Source organism: Tiliqua scincoides, chromosome 11, assembly GCF_035046505.1.
Source record: "Tiliqua scincoides isolate rTilSci1 chromosome 11, rTilSci1.hap2, whole genome shotgun sequence".
NCBI lineage: Eukaryota > Metazoa > Chordata > Lepidosauria > Squamata > Scincidae > Tiliqua > Tiliqua scincoides.
In genome coordinates this window covers 19,657,710-19,672,510 of record NC_089831.1, presented here as the reverse complement: position 1 = coordinate 19,672,510, position 14,801 = coordinate 19,657,710, and the positions used below count along the sequence as shown (strand labels likewise).

The 14,801-nt window shown below is 45.5% G+C and overlaps 1 protein-coding gene across 2 annotated transcripts in view; it reads left to right on the top strand.

Moving 5' to 3' along the window:
• The window catches only part of OPCML (opioid binding protein/cell adhesion molecule like), a 365,186-nt gene that overhangs the window by 331,125 nt on the left and 19,260 nt on the right, over window positions 1-14,801 (top strand). For both annotated transcript variants that reach the window (XM_066639282.1, XM_066639280.1), the window contains exon 4: window positions 6,255-6,389. In XM_066639282.1, the coding sequence (XP_066495379.1) occupies window positions 6,255-6,389 (135 nt within the window). The remainder of the gene's footprint in view (window positions 1-6,254; window positions 6,390-14,801) is intronic.

Genomic DNA, 14,801 nt, shown 5'->3' with positions numbered 1-14,801 from the left:
AGGGTGATGCAAACCCTAGCGACGCCACTATAGGTAGGTAACACTGTGCAGTATAATTTAAGAATCAATTATTTGCTACTATACTGTTCTATGGTTGGCAACCTTCAGTCTCGAAAGACTATGGTATAAGCCTACAGCACCCAGTATTCCCAGGTGGTCTCCCATCCAAGTGTTAACCAGGCCTGACTCTGCTTAGCTTCCGAGATCATGGTATAAGCCTACAGCACCCGGTATTTTCAGGCAGTCTCCCATCCAAGTACTAACCAGGCCTGACCCTGCTTAGCTTCCAAGATCAGACAAGATTAGGCATGTGCAGGGTAACATCAGTAACTAACACAGGTAGGGCACAAAGAGTAAACCAATCTTGTATGATGGACTGGCAACCCTTATGTGGAAAAGATACGATAGATGCATTGTGCGAGTTCAGCTTTCAGATACATGGGAACCACCAGGAGATGATGACGTGGGAGAACACCAGCTAAAAAGGTTCTGGGTCTGGCAGAGAAAGTACGGGCAAGGCAAAGGAGACAGTGGCATTAGCGAGAAGAGCTGACTCCTTTCTGTGGAGCAATGGATGTCAAGTGGAAGACAAGGCCCCCCCTTCCAGACACTGCCTTTCAGACACTGCCAGACTTTTCATTCTATATATGAGCTTATTATATTTCATCTCTCCATTGCTACCGTTTGCTTGATATGCTGCTTTATGAAATGTAGTGTGGTTGATTCACCTTGAATTTGCCTCCATTGTTCTTACTGTAAGTCAGTTTGAGTGCCTTTTTGTTGTTGTAGAAAAGCAGTGTGTATACATATAGACCAGGGATGCCCAAACCCCTGTCCTGGGGCCACTTGCGGCCCTCGAGACCTCTCAATGCAGCCCTCAGGGAGCCCCCAGCCTCCAATGAGCCTCTGGCCCTCCAGAGATTTGTTGGAGCCCACACTGGCCCAACGCAACTGCTCTCAGCATGAGGGCAACTGTTCGACCTCTCACATGGGCTGTGGGATGAGGGCTCCCTCCACTGCTTGTTGTTTCCCATCTGTGATGCAGTAGCAGCAGCAAAGGAAAGGCCAGCCTTGCTTTGTGCAATGACTTTTTTATAGGCCTTGAGCTATTTCAAGACCTTAATTCATTCATATAAGTTCATCTTTAATATATTCATTTATGTAAATTTATTCAAATTTAAATGTAAATTAATTCTTTTTTCCCCTGGCCCCCTGACACAGTGTCAGAGAGACGATGTGGCCTTCCTGCCAAAAACTTTGGACACCCCTAATATAACTATAAACTATAATTAAGAATATTCATAGGTGCTTTTCAACAAAAGAAAAGTTCATCTACCTATCTATATTCATGTGGGAGTGACAACATTTTACTGTCTCAAAGGGCTTCCTCCTTTGCAAAGGCAATTTGTTCACCCAAATACAGAGTGAAGTCAAGGTCACCTTTAGGGGTTGGCATCACGGCGTAGCTTTTGACCAATGAGACTACCACTCTACTCTTTGCCTTCATGTGGTGGTGGCAGAATGACTCTGTCTAGGCCTACTTAGTTAGAAGGGGGCCAGTGGAGGCCAATTTTCCAAGCGCTCCCCTCCTGGAAAGCTAGTGCCAGCCCTGAGTGAGTGGTTGCTGCAGGGTACCTCCCAGAAATATATCATAAGCAGCAAATATACTGATATCTCTTGGTACCTTTTGCCCATTAAAGACTGGGTGATCTAAGTGAATCCCAGTCTACTACCATTCTTGGTTTGCATCTTGTCCATTGAAAACCAGAAAGGATACATGTGAGTTCCAGTCTCTTTCTGAGCCTTTCCCATTCACCCCAAATGGAAAACAAAGAGCTTTTGTTACTTCTGTTACTTCTGTGATTATCTTGAAACGTGGTTAATTACACAGGCCTTCAACAACAACAAAACCCTTTTCTTTAGTTGCCAAGGATGTTTGAATGAATGTAGGATATTTTTTGGGGTGCTGAATTCGAAATATGGCATCGGTTTTGCCTGCTTGGCTCCAGTTTGAGGGGTACTCATAGCCACCTTATATGCCGATGCAAGCTGCTTCTTCATGAGGAACCTGACATGATGGCTTCCTCACAAGGAAGCTGCTTGTATCGAAATATAAGGTGGCTATGCCATACCACCACCACCACCCCCGCAACTAGAGGCAATTGGATAAAACTGATGCCATTTTTTTGGAATCAGCACCCCAAATATACCCAGGAATATACCCAGGACTTGCTTTTAAGACTGCAAAATGTGTGTAGGCCTCTGCTTTGCATGCATGAGCTGTCCCTGTCTCAGCACATCACCTTAACACTCTTTGAACTCATTCTCAATTTCCCTTCTTATGGTGCAACCCCTCTGGGGAAAATTTTTCAGAGAAGAAGATTTCAAAGTTGCAGTCTCCACTTCCAAACTGTTTGTAAATATGCAGTTCTATCTTGTATAATTGCACAACTGGTGACACAATGAGTCAAACTTGGCCCCCTGTCTGGACATGTACAGGGGCTTGCTGGATGCTTGCAAACCTCTCTGTTTTCACTAATCCATTAAAGGCAGCAAAAAGTGAAGGTTTATTGAGAGACCAGTTGAATGTTTACTGTGGGAAGAATGGTGAACTGAATTCAGCTTTGCAGCTCACAAATCCAGCTGGCCTGGAGTAAAGTAATTTTAAATCAAGAACATAATTCATTTGTAGGGCCTTCTCAAAGGTGTAAGTGAGCATCTCCAGACTTGCTACAAGATACATTGAGAGGCGCGGTGCTGGGGGGACAGGGGAGAAACTGCTTAATTTAATGGAAGATTTTGGAAGAGGGCTATTGCTCAGTGCTAGAAACATGCTTTGCACATAAAAGGTCCCAGTTCTGTTCCCCACATCACCCAAAAAGGAATTTGGATAGTAAGGCTGGAAAAAGATTGGAGAACCATTGCAAGTTCAAGGAGATGATACTGGGCTTTATAGATCAATTATCTGATGTGGTATGGGGAAACTTCATGTGTTCAAAAGCTTACTTATAACACCTTAAGTAGGCATCACCAGTCTTTTCTCTGGCTGAGAAAACAGCATTAACATGTGCTTGCAATTCTGTTTTCTGCACCCCATTGAGATCAAGGTGGGACACAACCTAGGTTACTCCCAGCATTCCACTGACATTGAAATATGAAGTAAATTTGGGAGGTTCCTCCTTGGGTGAAAGAATATTAAGGAAGAATGTTAAGGAAAGACTAAAGCAGGGGCGTTAAACATAAGACCCACAGGCCAGATACACCCCCTGGAAGCTTTTGTGTGGTGCTTGTGATCATTGGGCTCTCCCAGCACCACCGCCAGCTATTCTCAGCTGTTGAGCTGCTTCAGCAGAAGCAGCACTGCTGAAAGGGTGGCCTGCATGATAACTGGGCTCTCCCATAACTTGAAATTATGATCAAGGTTTGCATATTTTCCTCCTCTGTCCTTTGCAACGAATGAGTCCCTAATAACTAATAAGTGGGAACGAAGCGCTTATTTCTGGCCAGCAACTGCTTTAATGTTGTCACTTCCTGCTTTCTTATGTCACTTCCTGCTTAATGACATCAGTTCTGGCCCTCAGCAGGCATCATGAATGCTACTCAACCTGCTGTTTGACATGAGTTTGATACCCCTGGACTAGTAGTTGGCAACCTTCAGTCTCAAAAGACTATGGTATCGCGCTCTGAATGGTGGTTCTGGAACAGCGTCTAGTGTGGCTGAAAAGGCTGATTTGGGAGTGACAATCCCTTCCACACTGGGAGCACGTGCAGTCTGTCCCTGGTCTGTCTCCCTGGCTATGGGCCTCTCTTCTTTGCCTCAGACTGTTGGCCAAGTGTCTCTTCAAACTGGGAAAGGCCATGCTGTACAGCCTGCCTCCAAGTGGGCCGCTCAGAGACCAAGGTTTCCCACCTGTTGAGGTCCACTCCTAAGGCCTTGAGATCCCTCTTGCAGATGTCCTTGTATCGCAGCTGTGGTCTACCTGTAGGGCGCTTTCCTTGCACGAGTTCTCCATAGAGGAGATCCTTTGGGATCCGGCCATCATCCATTCTCACGACATGACCGAGCCAACGCAGGCGTCTCCTGGACTAAAGGGTTTCATAAGACCAGTGCCATGTGGGGAGGAAGTTCTTTCACACCTGTCTGCCTGAGAGTAGAGCCACCCTTCAAGAACACATTCTTTACTGAAGGGGGAATGCTTGGCAGACAACCTGGGGCATGCTGTCCACTCCAATGACACTGTCCTGACCCGCTGCTGCAGCTGATTCATGCTCTGGTGCGATTCCAGCATCCCGTGATTGATGGTGCTGTGTCTGTCATGCAGCGGCTTCCTGAAAGTATCCATTTGTATCCCTGTAGATCCTTATCTCACTAATGTAGCAAGCTGGGCTTATCTTTTCCCGAGGCCCCTTCTGCGCCGAAAAGAAATCGCCTCCGTTATTTATGTATTTCTGTCTCCAGCTCGTCGAATCTATTTTCTTACACTTCCAATTATCTTTTATAGAGATCAACTGGAGGATAGGCCAGGTCTGTAATGACCTCGGGATTATTGGATCATTACTGGGAAGGCTCACTAGCAAAGTGAGCCTGGCGTTCATCCTCCTCATCTTTTTCCTCTCCTTATTATTTTTCCATCTTTACAGTCTCGGGTGCGGATTCTCTTCCCCTGCTGTCCTATATTCTTGGCGTTTATCATCTCTGTGCTACTCCTCATTTCTTCAAGATAGAAGAAGGCTTTTGCAGCTAATGCAATCATTTCCTCACTGCCTGGAGATATTTGGCGCTTTCCGAACAAGGGTGAGCGCTTGACGATGCCTCGGAGAGCATAGCAGGCTCTTTGCATCACCCAAGCAGCATGTTTGTTTCTTCTGTGTGGTTGCGCCCCCATGCCACTCCATTAATGTTGTGTGAAACTACATGGAAGAAAATATGACTTGATAACTCTCATGCTTGTGCCATCAGCTCTCTTATCAGTGGCACTGACACCAGAGCCCTGCTAGATCAGAGCAAAACTCCATCTGGTCCAGCAAACCTGCCTCCTAGTCAAATGCTGCTTATGTTTCTATCATTGGCTACTAGTCATGCTGGCTACCCATATGCTATATCTAGGCCAGTGTTCTTCAACGTGTGGATCTTCAACCCAAAAGGCTATTGTTACAGGTGTTTGTTTCTGGGGAGTAAGATAGGATTACAGCCTAAGTCTTACTGAACACAATGGGCTTACTTCTGTATAATCACACCTTTTTTTCAAAGACTCCAGAAGCATGTAAACTGCAGGAGGAGTTAATCTTTTTGAGCTACACTGAATGCTTCAATTACAAGGACCCAGATGGAAATAGGGTTGCCAAACACATTTGAGTTTTCATGGACAGGCATATTTCTGCATTGAAAGAGTTATTTCAGCTCAGATGATGGAATAGCTTCCGCAGTATCGAATTGAATTGTGGCTGAATCTTGGGAATTGTTCCACCCATAGTAGCACAACAATCCCCCTCAATTGACATATTAGCAGTGGAGTCCTGTAAAATGGCTGGGGTAAAAGGAGGTGGGTGGAGGTCGAAAGAAAGTGTTTGGTGTAGACAAGAAGCCTTGTATTATTGACAAAGCTTTGTGGGCTGCTGGGTGTGAATTAGCAGGGGGCCTGGAGTGTCACTGGAGAGAGTCATGTCGTCAGCGTCCAAAACACTGGTATTATGTCTGGAATAGCAGGTGGCATTTCAGTTCCTCTGTAGGAGCCTTTTGGGAAAAGAATGGGGGAAAGGCTTTTCATACTTGCGTCTGAGGTTTTCCTCGAGTCTGAAAACTGCACACTGACAGGTCACCAGTGCTGCTACCATGTGAGAACCTGCAAGAGTTTCTATATAAGTCTACTGTGTCCTGTTCAGCAGTTAGCACTTGAGCTGAGAGCCTCCAACTCCAGCGAAGCCAAGTCAAGCCTGATTTGAGTGCTAAGGTTTGCTTGTTGTATGGATGCAACGCACCAAAAACTTATTCTGTGGGATTTCAGTGAATGCCACTAGAAGGCTGCCTTGGTAAGGGGTCTTTCTCAGCCCTAGACAGTGATGCTGCCAAGCGTTGAAACTAGCATTTTCTGTATGCAAAGCAGGTGCTTCACAGTGGGGCTGCAGCCCATGCTTTGCCAGACTGCGAAAGGGACCTGTCTGGACATCCAAGTGCATAAATTTGTTGGCAAGACAGAAATGTTCTGGGGTTTAGTGCCACTGATTTCACCCTACATGTTTCTCTTGGCTTGTAGGTCAAGGCTTTATAAGCGAAGATGAGTTCTTGGAGATCACTGGGATCACCAGGGACCAATCTGGGGAGTACGAGTGTACCGCCATCAATGACGTCGCAGCCCCTGATATCAGGAGGGTAAAGGTCACCGTGAACTGTAAGTACCGTATCAGTGTTGGACAGAACAAATCTTCTGTGGTATGACTGGTAATGCTTAACATTTATAGACTCAAGCCTTTATTTCCAAGGACTCAGCAAACAGAAGATACTGTATACAGCGCACCACTGCTAATATTGTCTGCATGTTTCAGAAAGGGATTCTAATGGAATTGTGACATAAGACCAGGGATTTAACTTTAAAGGCTTATGCATAGAACTGATGTACACATGCGCCATTGGGAACACTGCGTGCTATGGGGATAGGATTGAGCCCTTAATTATTCTGCAGGGTAATTGTCAGGACTGTATGAAGGTAATATATGTCAAGTGTTTTTCATCCTTAGAAAACTGTATGAGGCGATGATGCAGCTTGAGATTTTTATGTTTAGAACCTCCTCACCAAACCACTGAGTGGTCACTGCACATGAAAGATGTTCCATGGGGCTCTTCAGTCTAGAACAGGGGTGCCCTCACCCTGGCCCGTGGGCCACTTGCAGCCTGCTGCAGGTCCCCATCTGGCCCCCAAGGGGTCCCCCCACCTCCAACGGGCACCCGGCCCTCACCCCAGCTCGCGCTGGCCTGCCACACGAGCTCCGCACCTTGCTTTCCCTCGCTGCCGCTGAGCTCGGTGGCAGTGAAGGAAAGACGAGCCCAGCCAGTGTGCAGGGCCTTTTATAGTGGGAAGGTAACATGAGACTTGCAGGTCTCGCGTTACTTCCCATTATAAAAGACCCTGCTCGCTTGCCTGCTGGTCTCTTCTTTCTTGCTGGGCTGGGCTGGTATCTGCTCCATTTGGCTGGGCTCCCCTCCCCTCCTGCAACCTGAGCCAGGGGAGAGAGAGAGATCAGGAGTGGAGGGGAGCCCAGCCCAGCTCCCAAGGGAGGGAGGGACAGCTGGAACCAGCTGGCCAGGCAGGCAGCAGCAGCAGCACATGGGCAAGCAGGCAGGGAGGGCAAGGGGGCAGGTGAGCAAGCGGATATGTGAAAGTATGGTAGATCCCCCCCTCCATTTGTGTGTGTGTGTGTGAATGTGATCATAAACTGGCATGAAGATCCCGCCCCTTCTTAGGGTGAATGTGATCATAAACTGGCATGAAGATCCTGCCCCTTCTTAGGGTGAATGTGATCATAAACTGGCATGAAGATCCCGCCCCTTCTTAGGGTGAATGTGATCATAAACTGGCATGAAGATTCCCCCCTTCTTAGGGTGAATGTGCTCATAAACTGGCATAAAGATCCCCCCCTTCTTAGGGTGAATGTGATCATAAACTGGCATGAAGATCCCGCCCCTTCTTAGGGTGAATGTGATCATAAACTGGCATGAAGATCCTGCCCCTTCTTAGGGTGAATGTGATCATAAACTGGCATGAAGATCCCGCCCCTTCTTAGGGTGAATGTGATCATAAACTGGCATGAAGATCCCGCCCCTTCTTAGGGTGAATGTGCTCATAAACTGGCATAAAGATCCCCCCCTTCTTAGGGTGAATGTGATCATAAACTGGCATGAAGATCCCGCCCCTTCTTAGGGTGAATGTGATCATAAACTGGCATAAAGATTCCCCCCCCCTTCTTAGGGTGAATGTGCTCATAAACTGGCATAAAGATCCCCCCTTCTTAGGGTGAATGTGCTCATAAACTGGCATGAAGATCCCGCCCCTTCTTAGTGTGAATGTGATCATAAACTGGCATGAAGATTCCCCCCCCCCTTCTTAGGGTGAATGTGCTCATAAACTGGCATGAAGATCCCGCCCCTTCTTAGGGTGAATGTGCTCATAAACTGGCATAAAGATCCCCCCCTTCTTAGGGTGAATGTGCTCATAAACTGGCATGAAGATCCCCCCCCTTCTTAGGGTGAGTGTAATCATTCATCCATTAGGGAGTGATGCGGAGCGAAGCGGAGTGAAGCAGGGCTGTGTTCTTGCACCAACCTTGTTTGGGATTTTCTTCGCTGTCCTGCTGAAGCAGGCCTTTGGAACTGCAACAGAAGGCATCTATCTCCGGACCAGATCAGACGGAAAGCTCTTCAACCTCTCCAGACTGAGAGCAAAATCCAAAGTCCAGCTGAAATGTCTGCGTGACTTCCTCTTTGCCGACGATGCAGCTGTCACTACCCACTCTGCCAAAGATCTCCAGCAGCTCATGGATCGTTTTAGCAAGGCCTGCCAAGATTTTGGACTGACAATCAGCCTGAAGAAAACACAGGTCATGGTTCAGGATGTGGACTCACCTCCCTGCATTACAATCTCTGAGCATGAACTGGAGGTTGTCCATGACTTTGTGTACCTTGGCTCAACGATCTCCGACACTCATTCTCTCGATACCGAGCTAAACAAGCGCATCGGTAAAGCAGCTACCACGTTTTCCAGACTCACAAAGAGAGTCTGGTCCAACAAGAAGCTGACGGAACATACCAAGATCCAGGTCTACAGAGCTTGCGTCCTGAGTACACTTCTGTACTGCAGCGAGTCATGGACTCTTCGCTCACAACAGGAGAGTAAACTGAACGCATTCCACATGCGCTGCCTCCGACGCATCCTCGGCATCACCTGGCAGGACAAAGTTCCAAACAACACAGTCCTGGAACGTGCTGGAATCCCTAGCATGTATTCACTGCTGAAACAGAGACGCCTGCGTTGGCTTGGTCATGTCGTGAGAATGGATGATGGCCGGATCCCAAAGGATCTCCTCTATGGAGAACTCGTGCAAGGAAAGCGCCCTACAGGTAGACCACAGCTGCGATACAAGGACATCTGCAAGAGGGATCTGAAGGCCTTAGGGATGGACCTCAACAAGTGGGAAACCCTGGCCTCTGAGCGGCCCGCTTGGAGGCAGGCTGTGCAGCATGGCCTTTCCCAGTTTGAAGAGACACTTTGCCAACAGTCTGAGGCTAAGAGGCAAAGAAGGAAGGCCCATAGCCAGGGAGACAGACCAGGGACAGACTGCACTTGCTCCCGGTGTGGAAGGGATTGTCACTCCCGGATTGGCCTTTTCAGCCACACTAGACGCTGTGCCAGAACCACCTTTCAGAGCGCGATACCATAGTCTTTCGAGACTGAAGGTTGCCAATACAAGTAGGGTGAGTGTAATTCATTCATCCATTTTCCGTCTCTAATATATTCATTTATGTAAATTTATTCAGATTTGAAATGTAAATTAATTCGGCCCCCGACACAGTGTCAGAGAGATGTTGTGGCCCTCCTGCCAAAAACTTTGAGCATTCCCTGGTCTAGAAAAAAAGTGCCTGAGACATTTAAATTATGCAGGGGACAGACACAGGGGATAGAGGGATGTTTCTTTTCCTTTTCATGCAAAATGGTTGGCAACCTTCAGTCTCGAAAGACTATGGTATAAGCCTACAGCACCTGATATTCCCAGGTGGTCTCACATCCAAGTACTAAGCAGGCCTGACCCTGCTTAGCTGACAAGATCAGACAAGATCAGGCATGTGCAGCAACACCAGAAACAATGGACATCGTCTAAAATTGAGTGTTGGGGAGAGTTAGGACAAAAGAAATTATTTCTTTACCCAGTGTGTAATTAGTCTGTGGAACTCCTTACCACAGGATGCGGTGATGGTGCTTGGCCTAGATGCCTTTAAAAGGAGATTGGACAGATTTCTGGGAGAAAAGTCCATCACGAGTGTATGTGGTATATTATAATAATAATAATAATAATAATAATTAATAATAATACAGGTATTTCTATACTGCCTTTCATGGTTCCCTGATTTCTCCTCGGACTTTATTCAAGGCGGTTTACATAGGCAGGCTAATTAAATCCCAGTAGGGATTTTTACAATTTGAAAGAAGGTTCTATCTTTCAAGAAACCACAACATTCAGATGTTTCTTTCTGATCTGGTCGCAACATTCTGGCCTCCATCCTCCCACGCTCAGAGCAGATCGAATAACTCAGCTCAGCTTGTCAGCTGCTTCAAGGTCGCACGGTGCCAGTGGCCTCCAACTGGCGACCTGCGGATGTTATCTTCAGGCAAATGGAGGCTCTACCCTCTAGACCAGACCTCCTGCCCATCACAGTCCATCACAGGTATAATGATGGGTATATATACAACCACCTGGTTTTAGTAGGCTGCCTCAGAATGCCAGATGCAAGGGAGTGGCCACAGGGTGCAGGATCTTGTTGTCCTGTGTGCTCCTTGAGGCATACGGTGGGTCACTGTGAGATCCAGGATGTTGGACTAGATGGGCCTTTGGCCTGATCCAGCAGGGCTCTTCTTATTTTCATGCACGCATGTCGATACTTATTTTAAATGCAGATTCAGTAACAAAAGCCACCCTGGAGATGTTTGGCTTGGAAGGGTGAGGTAGATATTTATTCAGTGGTACAAGTAAATACAGTGACCGTGGTGCAAAATTTAAACTATGAAATTTTAGGCTTTCTGCTCTTAACCTCTACCATGTAGTTCGTGCAGCAGTTCATGGACCATCCAAGGACTAATGGTTAAGGTTTATTCTAAATTAACAACTGTTACCCTGCACATGCCCGATCTCGTCTGATCTGGGAAGCTAAGCAGGGTCAGGCCTGGTTAGTACTTGGATGGGAGAACGCCTGGGAATACCGGGTGCTGTAGGCTTATACCATAGTCTTTTGAGACTGAAGGTTGCCAACCAACCATTGTGAAAGGGTTGTGGTCTTGTAAGTATTCCTGAAACAACTAGATATTGTAGTCTCTAGTTTCAGAATTTTGCACCTTGGTCATTGTAGTTATTTGTACTAACTCACCCTTTCAAACTGGCTTATGTTACTGGATCTGTACTCAAAACACGCGTTAACATGTGCGTGCACATAGGACATCTTTCATATGCTCATCCTCAAATGTATGATTATTGATTTTTCAGGATGAGTTAGAAATTTACAATCATACATTTGAGAATAAGCAACAAGAGAAACTGCTGGTGTGACACCACCATCCTAGTTTTAAAATTAATTATACTTTCAATTCAGAACATCTGGGACCAATTTAAAGTCATCTGTGTAGGGAGTCATAGCAAAATCTTGTGTGTGTGTTGGCTTCAATAAACTCATTGATTGTCTTTTTCTTCCCCATGGATGAACCCAAGTAATTAAGAAATATTAATCTTTCCATGCTGTTCACGATGTTATTTATTTGGAGGTTTCTCTATTTATTAGTTTATTTATTTGGAGGTTTGCCTTTCCCTAGGTAACAAAACCCGGTGCTCAAGCTGGTTTAAAAAGATAAAATAAAATAACTAAAACCCACAGCAGCTAAAATATAAAGGCATAAGACTAGCAGCCCATTTTAAAAACTCCGGCAGGTTACGAGCCTCTATCATTGGTTCGCCCCCCCCATAAGTTATCTTCCATCCACAACTCAGTGGCTCTTGCTTCTCCAGCATCTCTTCATAGGAGGAAAGCTCTGTTTCCTTTATGTTTAGTAGTTCACCTATATCTACACATCCTAGATCTACACATGTGGAGCAAGGAGGTGCGGTAGCAACAGTTTAGAATACTCTGGTACAGAAATAACTCACTGGAAGTAGAAAATCAGCACTGCAACGTGAGAGCAAGGCTAGAACTTGTCTTCTTGTGGGAGAGTTCCTGCACCAGCATTGCAAAATTTTACAGATCACCCTACTTCCTCAGGACTTCACAATTTCCTTCTGTTGTACATGCAGATCCTACCATATTCTTCTTGAGACAAGAAGAACTGCAATTACATTATTAGAAATATGGGTATATTGTAGAGTCATGTAGATCTAAAACTGAACAGCTCAGAAACACACTGAAATTAAAAAAGATTCTGATGGAAATTGGCCGTTTTTAACATCTATTTATAGCTGATGTTTAAAATGGTAATAGCTTCTCTCTCCCCCCTTTCCCTGAGGAGCAATTGAAATTAAAAAAAATAAATACCCTCTCTCTGCTGGTTAACCTTGCACACAGAACATTAAGACATTCTTAATGGAAGACACTTGTAGGAATTTATTCATTCATATTTTTACACACACAGAGGTAACCATATATATATATATACAGTTCAAACCACTTGCACCTCTGGACAATTTGCTTTTTAAGAGCTTGGTTAGGAATGTAGAGCCAAGATATTCTGAGCTCTTAACACACACACACATCTCTGGAAAGCCTCTTGGCCTTTCAGAGGTGACTTGAGCTCCACTGAGTCTCTAAGCCATTTAAAAGCTCTCTGTAAAAGGAGAATTCACTCATCTAATGTTATCGGAAGGGCTACATCAGGACTGAATGAGGGAGCCACTCCTTCTGGATAGTGCAGAATTGAATGGCACTATTCTCCTTGCAAATGCTTGTGCAAGTAACATGTTCTGTTTAGAGGAGGACTGTGGGTTTGAAGCCCTTGACGGGAACATCAAGGTGGAAGTGAGGTTGGAAGCCAGATTAATAACCTCTTAGTGTAATAACCCAAAAGGTCCTTTCCTATGACTCACCATGCACAGTGGGGAAACATAAAGCAGGCCTTCTTCTGCTAATCAGTGTGTGGTCAGGTTCATATGGGTGGAGGTGGTCCTTCAGTGATCCAGTTCCGAAATCATGTAGTGATTGGAAAGATCACAACCAGCATTCCTGATGCAGCGCCCCCCCAAAAAAAACAACAACCCACAAACGAACAGAAGCCAATTAAGTTTTCCAAGCAACAGTCAAGCTTGATCAAAACTTCACTCTAAGCCTTAGTGATGAATCATTCCAGCCAGCCTCAATATCAGTAAAAGAAAGGGGATGAAAGCGCGTCTGTTGAAGCAGACACAGAAGGTTTAATCACTGCTATTCAAGACTATGTAATTGCTACCAATAACTATCAAAGAATATATAACAAAGACAGCAGCTACTGACACTTGTAGAAAACACAAAGATCAAACAAATAAACAATAAGCCCAGAAAAATGCAATAACTGTCTTGTCTTTCCCAGCGCAAAATATCTTGTCAGATACAATCAAATTGCAAAAAATTCAACCACTCGTCAACAAGTGGCTCTGCAACTAAGAGCCCAGTTCTATCTGGTATGGGAGCAGTGGCGCCAAACAGCTCCCACTGTATCCTGTGCTGCTTACTCCTTGGGTGGTGCAAACATGCCTTATGGCACATTGGTGTCACCCAACACAGGTACTTGGGTCACAGTGCCAGCGCTCAAGCAGCTTAGGATTGGGCTGTAATCAGTTTAGAATTGCCCTCCGGGGGTGGTGGCGGCAATATATTTGGATGCCAAGTCTCTCAGTTGTGCATGGTGGTGGTCCGATGTGCCCAGCCAATCAGCATGAAAAATTACTCCTCTAGCTCTTCCTCCTATGCTGGATTTGAAAAGGAGGGAGTGGACAGAAGGGATTCATGGACTAGAGCTCTACCTGCAGCTCCTCATCAGACTATCACCTGGCAAGGTGGGTGGCTGGCTGGCTGACGGCCCCTCCACCACCTGGGGCAACTGCACAGAGTTTGCTACATGACATTTTCCTCCTCCTTGTACTCCTGCTGACTTACCTTCCTCCTGAGCCAATTGTTGAGAACAATGATTTTACTCTGTATTGGGATCAGCCTATTTGTTTAGTTATTTAGCGTATGGCATATAATACATGAACCTGTATATCAGTTAGACTAGATCAAATGTCATTGTCCAGTTCATGCAGCCATTCAAGGACAGAGCAGGATTCTAGAGGTGGGGGGGGGCAACTATTTTTTTCAAGGGGGGCAGTGATGTCAGGTATCCATACTGGTGGGCAAAATGAAAGGATAAATCTGGAGAAACATCAAAGACCCGAAACTCCCCCAAATGTCATGAAGAGAAAATAATGTGGGGTTGTTTTTTTTTTTTTTTTTTTGAAAGCTGCATTCATTATCTGTAAAGCAATGTAACAATAATTTGTATAGAATAAATGCATCTCTGCATGCCATGTAAACTGTATTGCCTACATAGAAATAAAATGCAACAAATCCTTTCATTTACACACCAGTGCAATACATAGGCCTGCAACCCTGCAAAAGAAAAACATATCACTGGGATGCAGGTAGTATTTACTTGTATTGGAAGTGCCTATTTAACACCTATATAGCACCTATCTAGCCCTTGCAACACCTATCTAGCACCTATATAATGCCTATCTAACACATATAGTCCCTAACACCTATCTAATGCAGATCTGGTGCCTATTTAACAACTATATAGCACCTATCTAGAACCTGTCTAATGCTTATATAGTGCCTTTCTAGCACCTATGTAGCACTCATCTCTTTCTAGCACCTATGTAGCGCTCATCTAACACCTACATAGCGCCTATCCAGCACCTAGTTAACATCTATAGAGCGCCTATCTAGCCCCTAACTAGCACCCACAGAACACCTATTTAATGCCTATCTAACAACTATATAGCGCCTATTTAACACCTATCTAGTGCCTATCCAGCGCCTA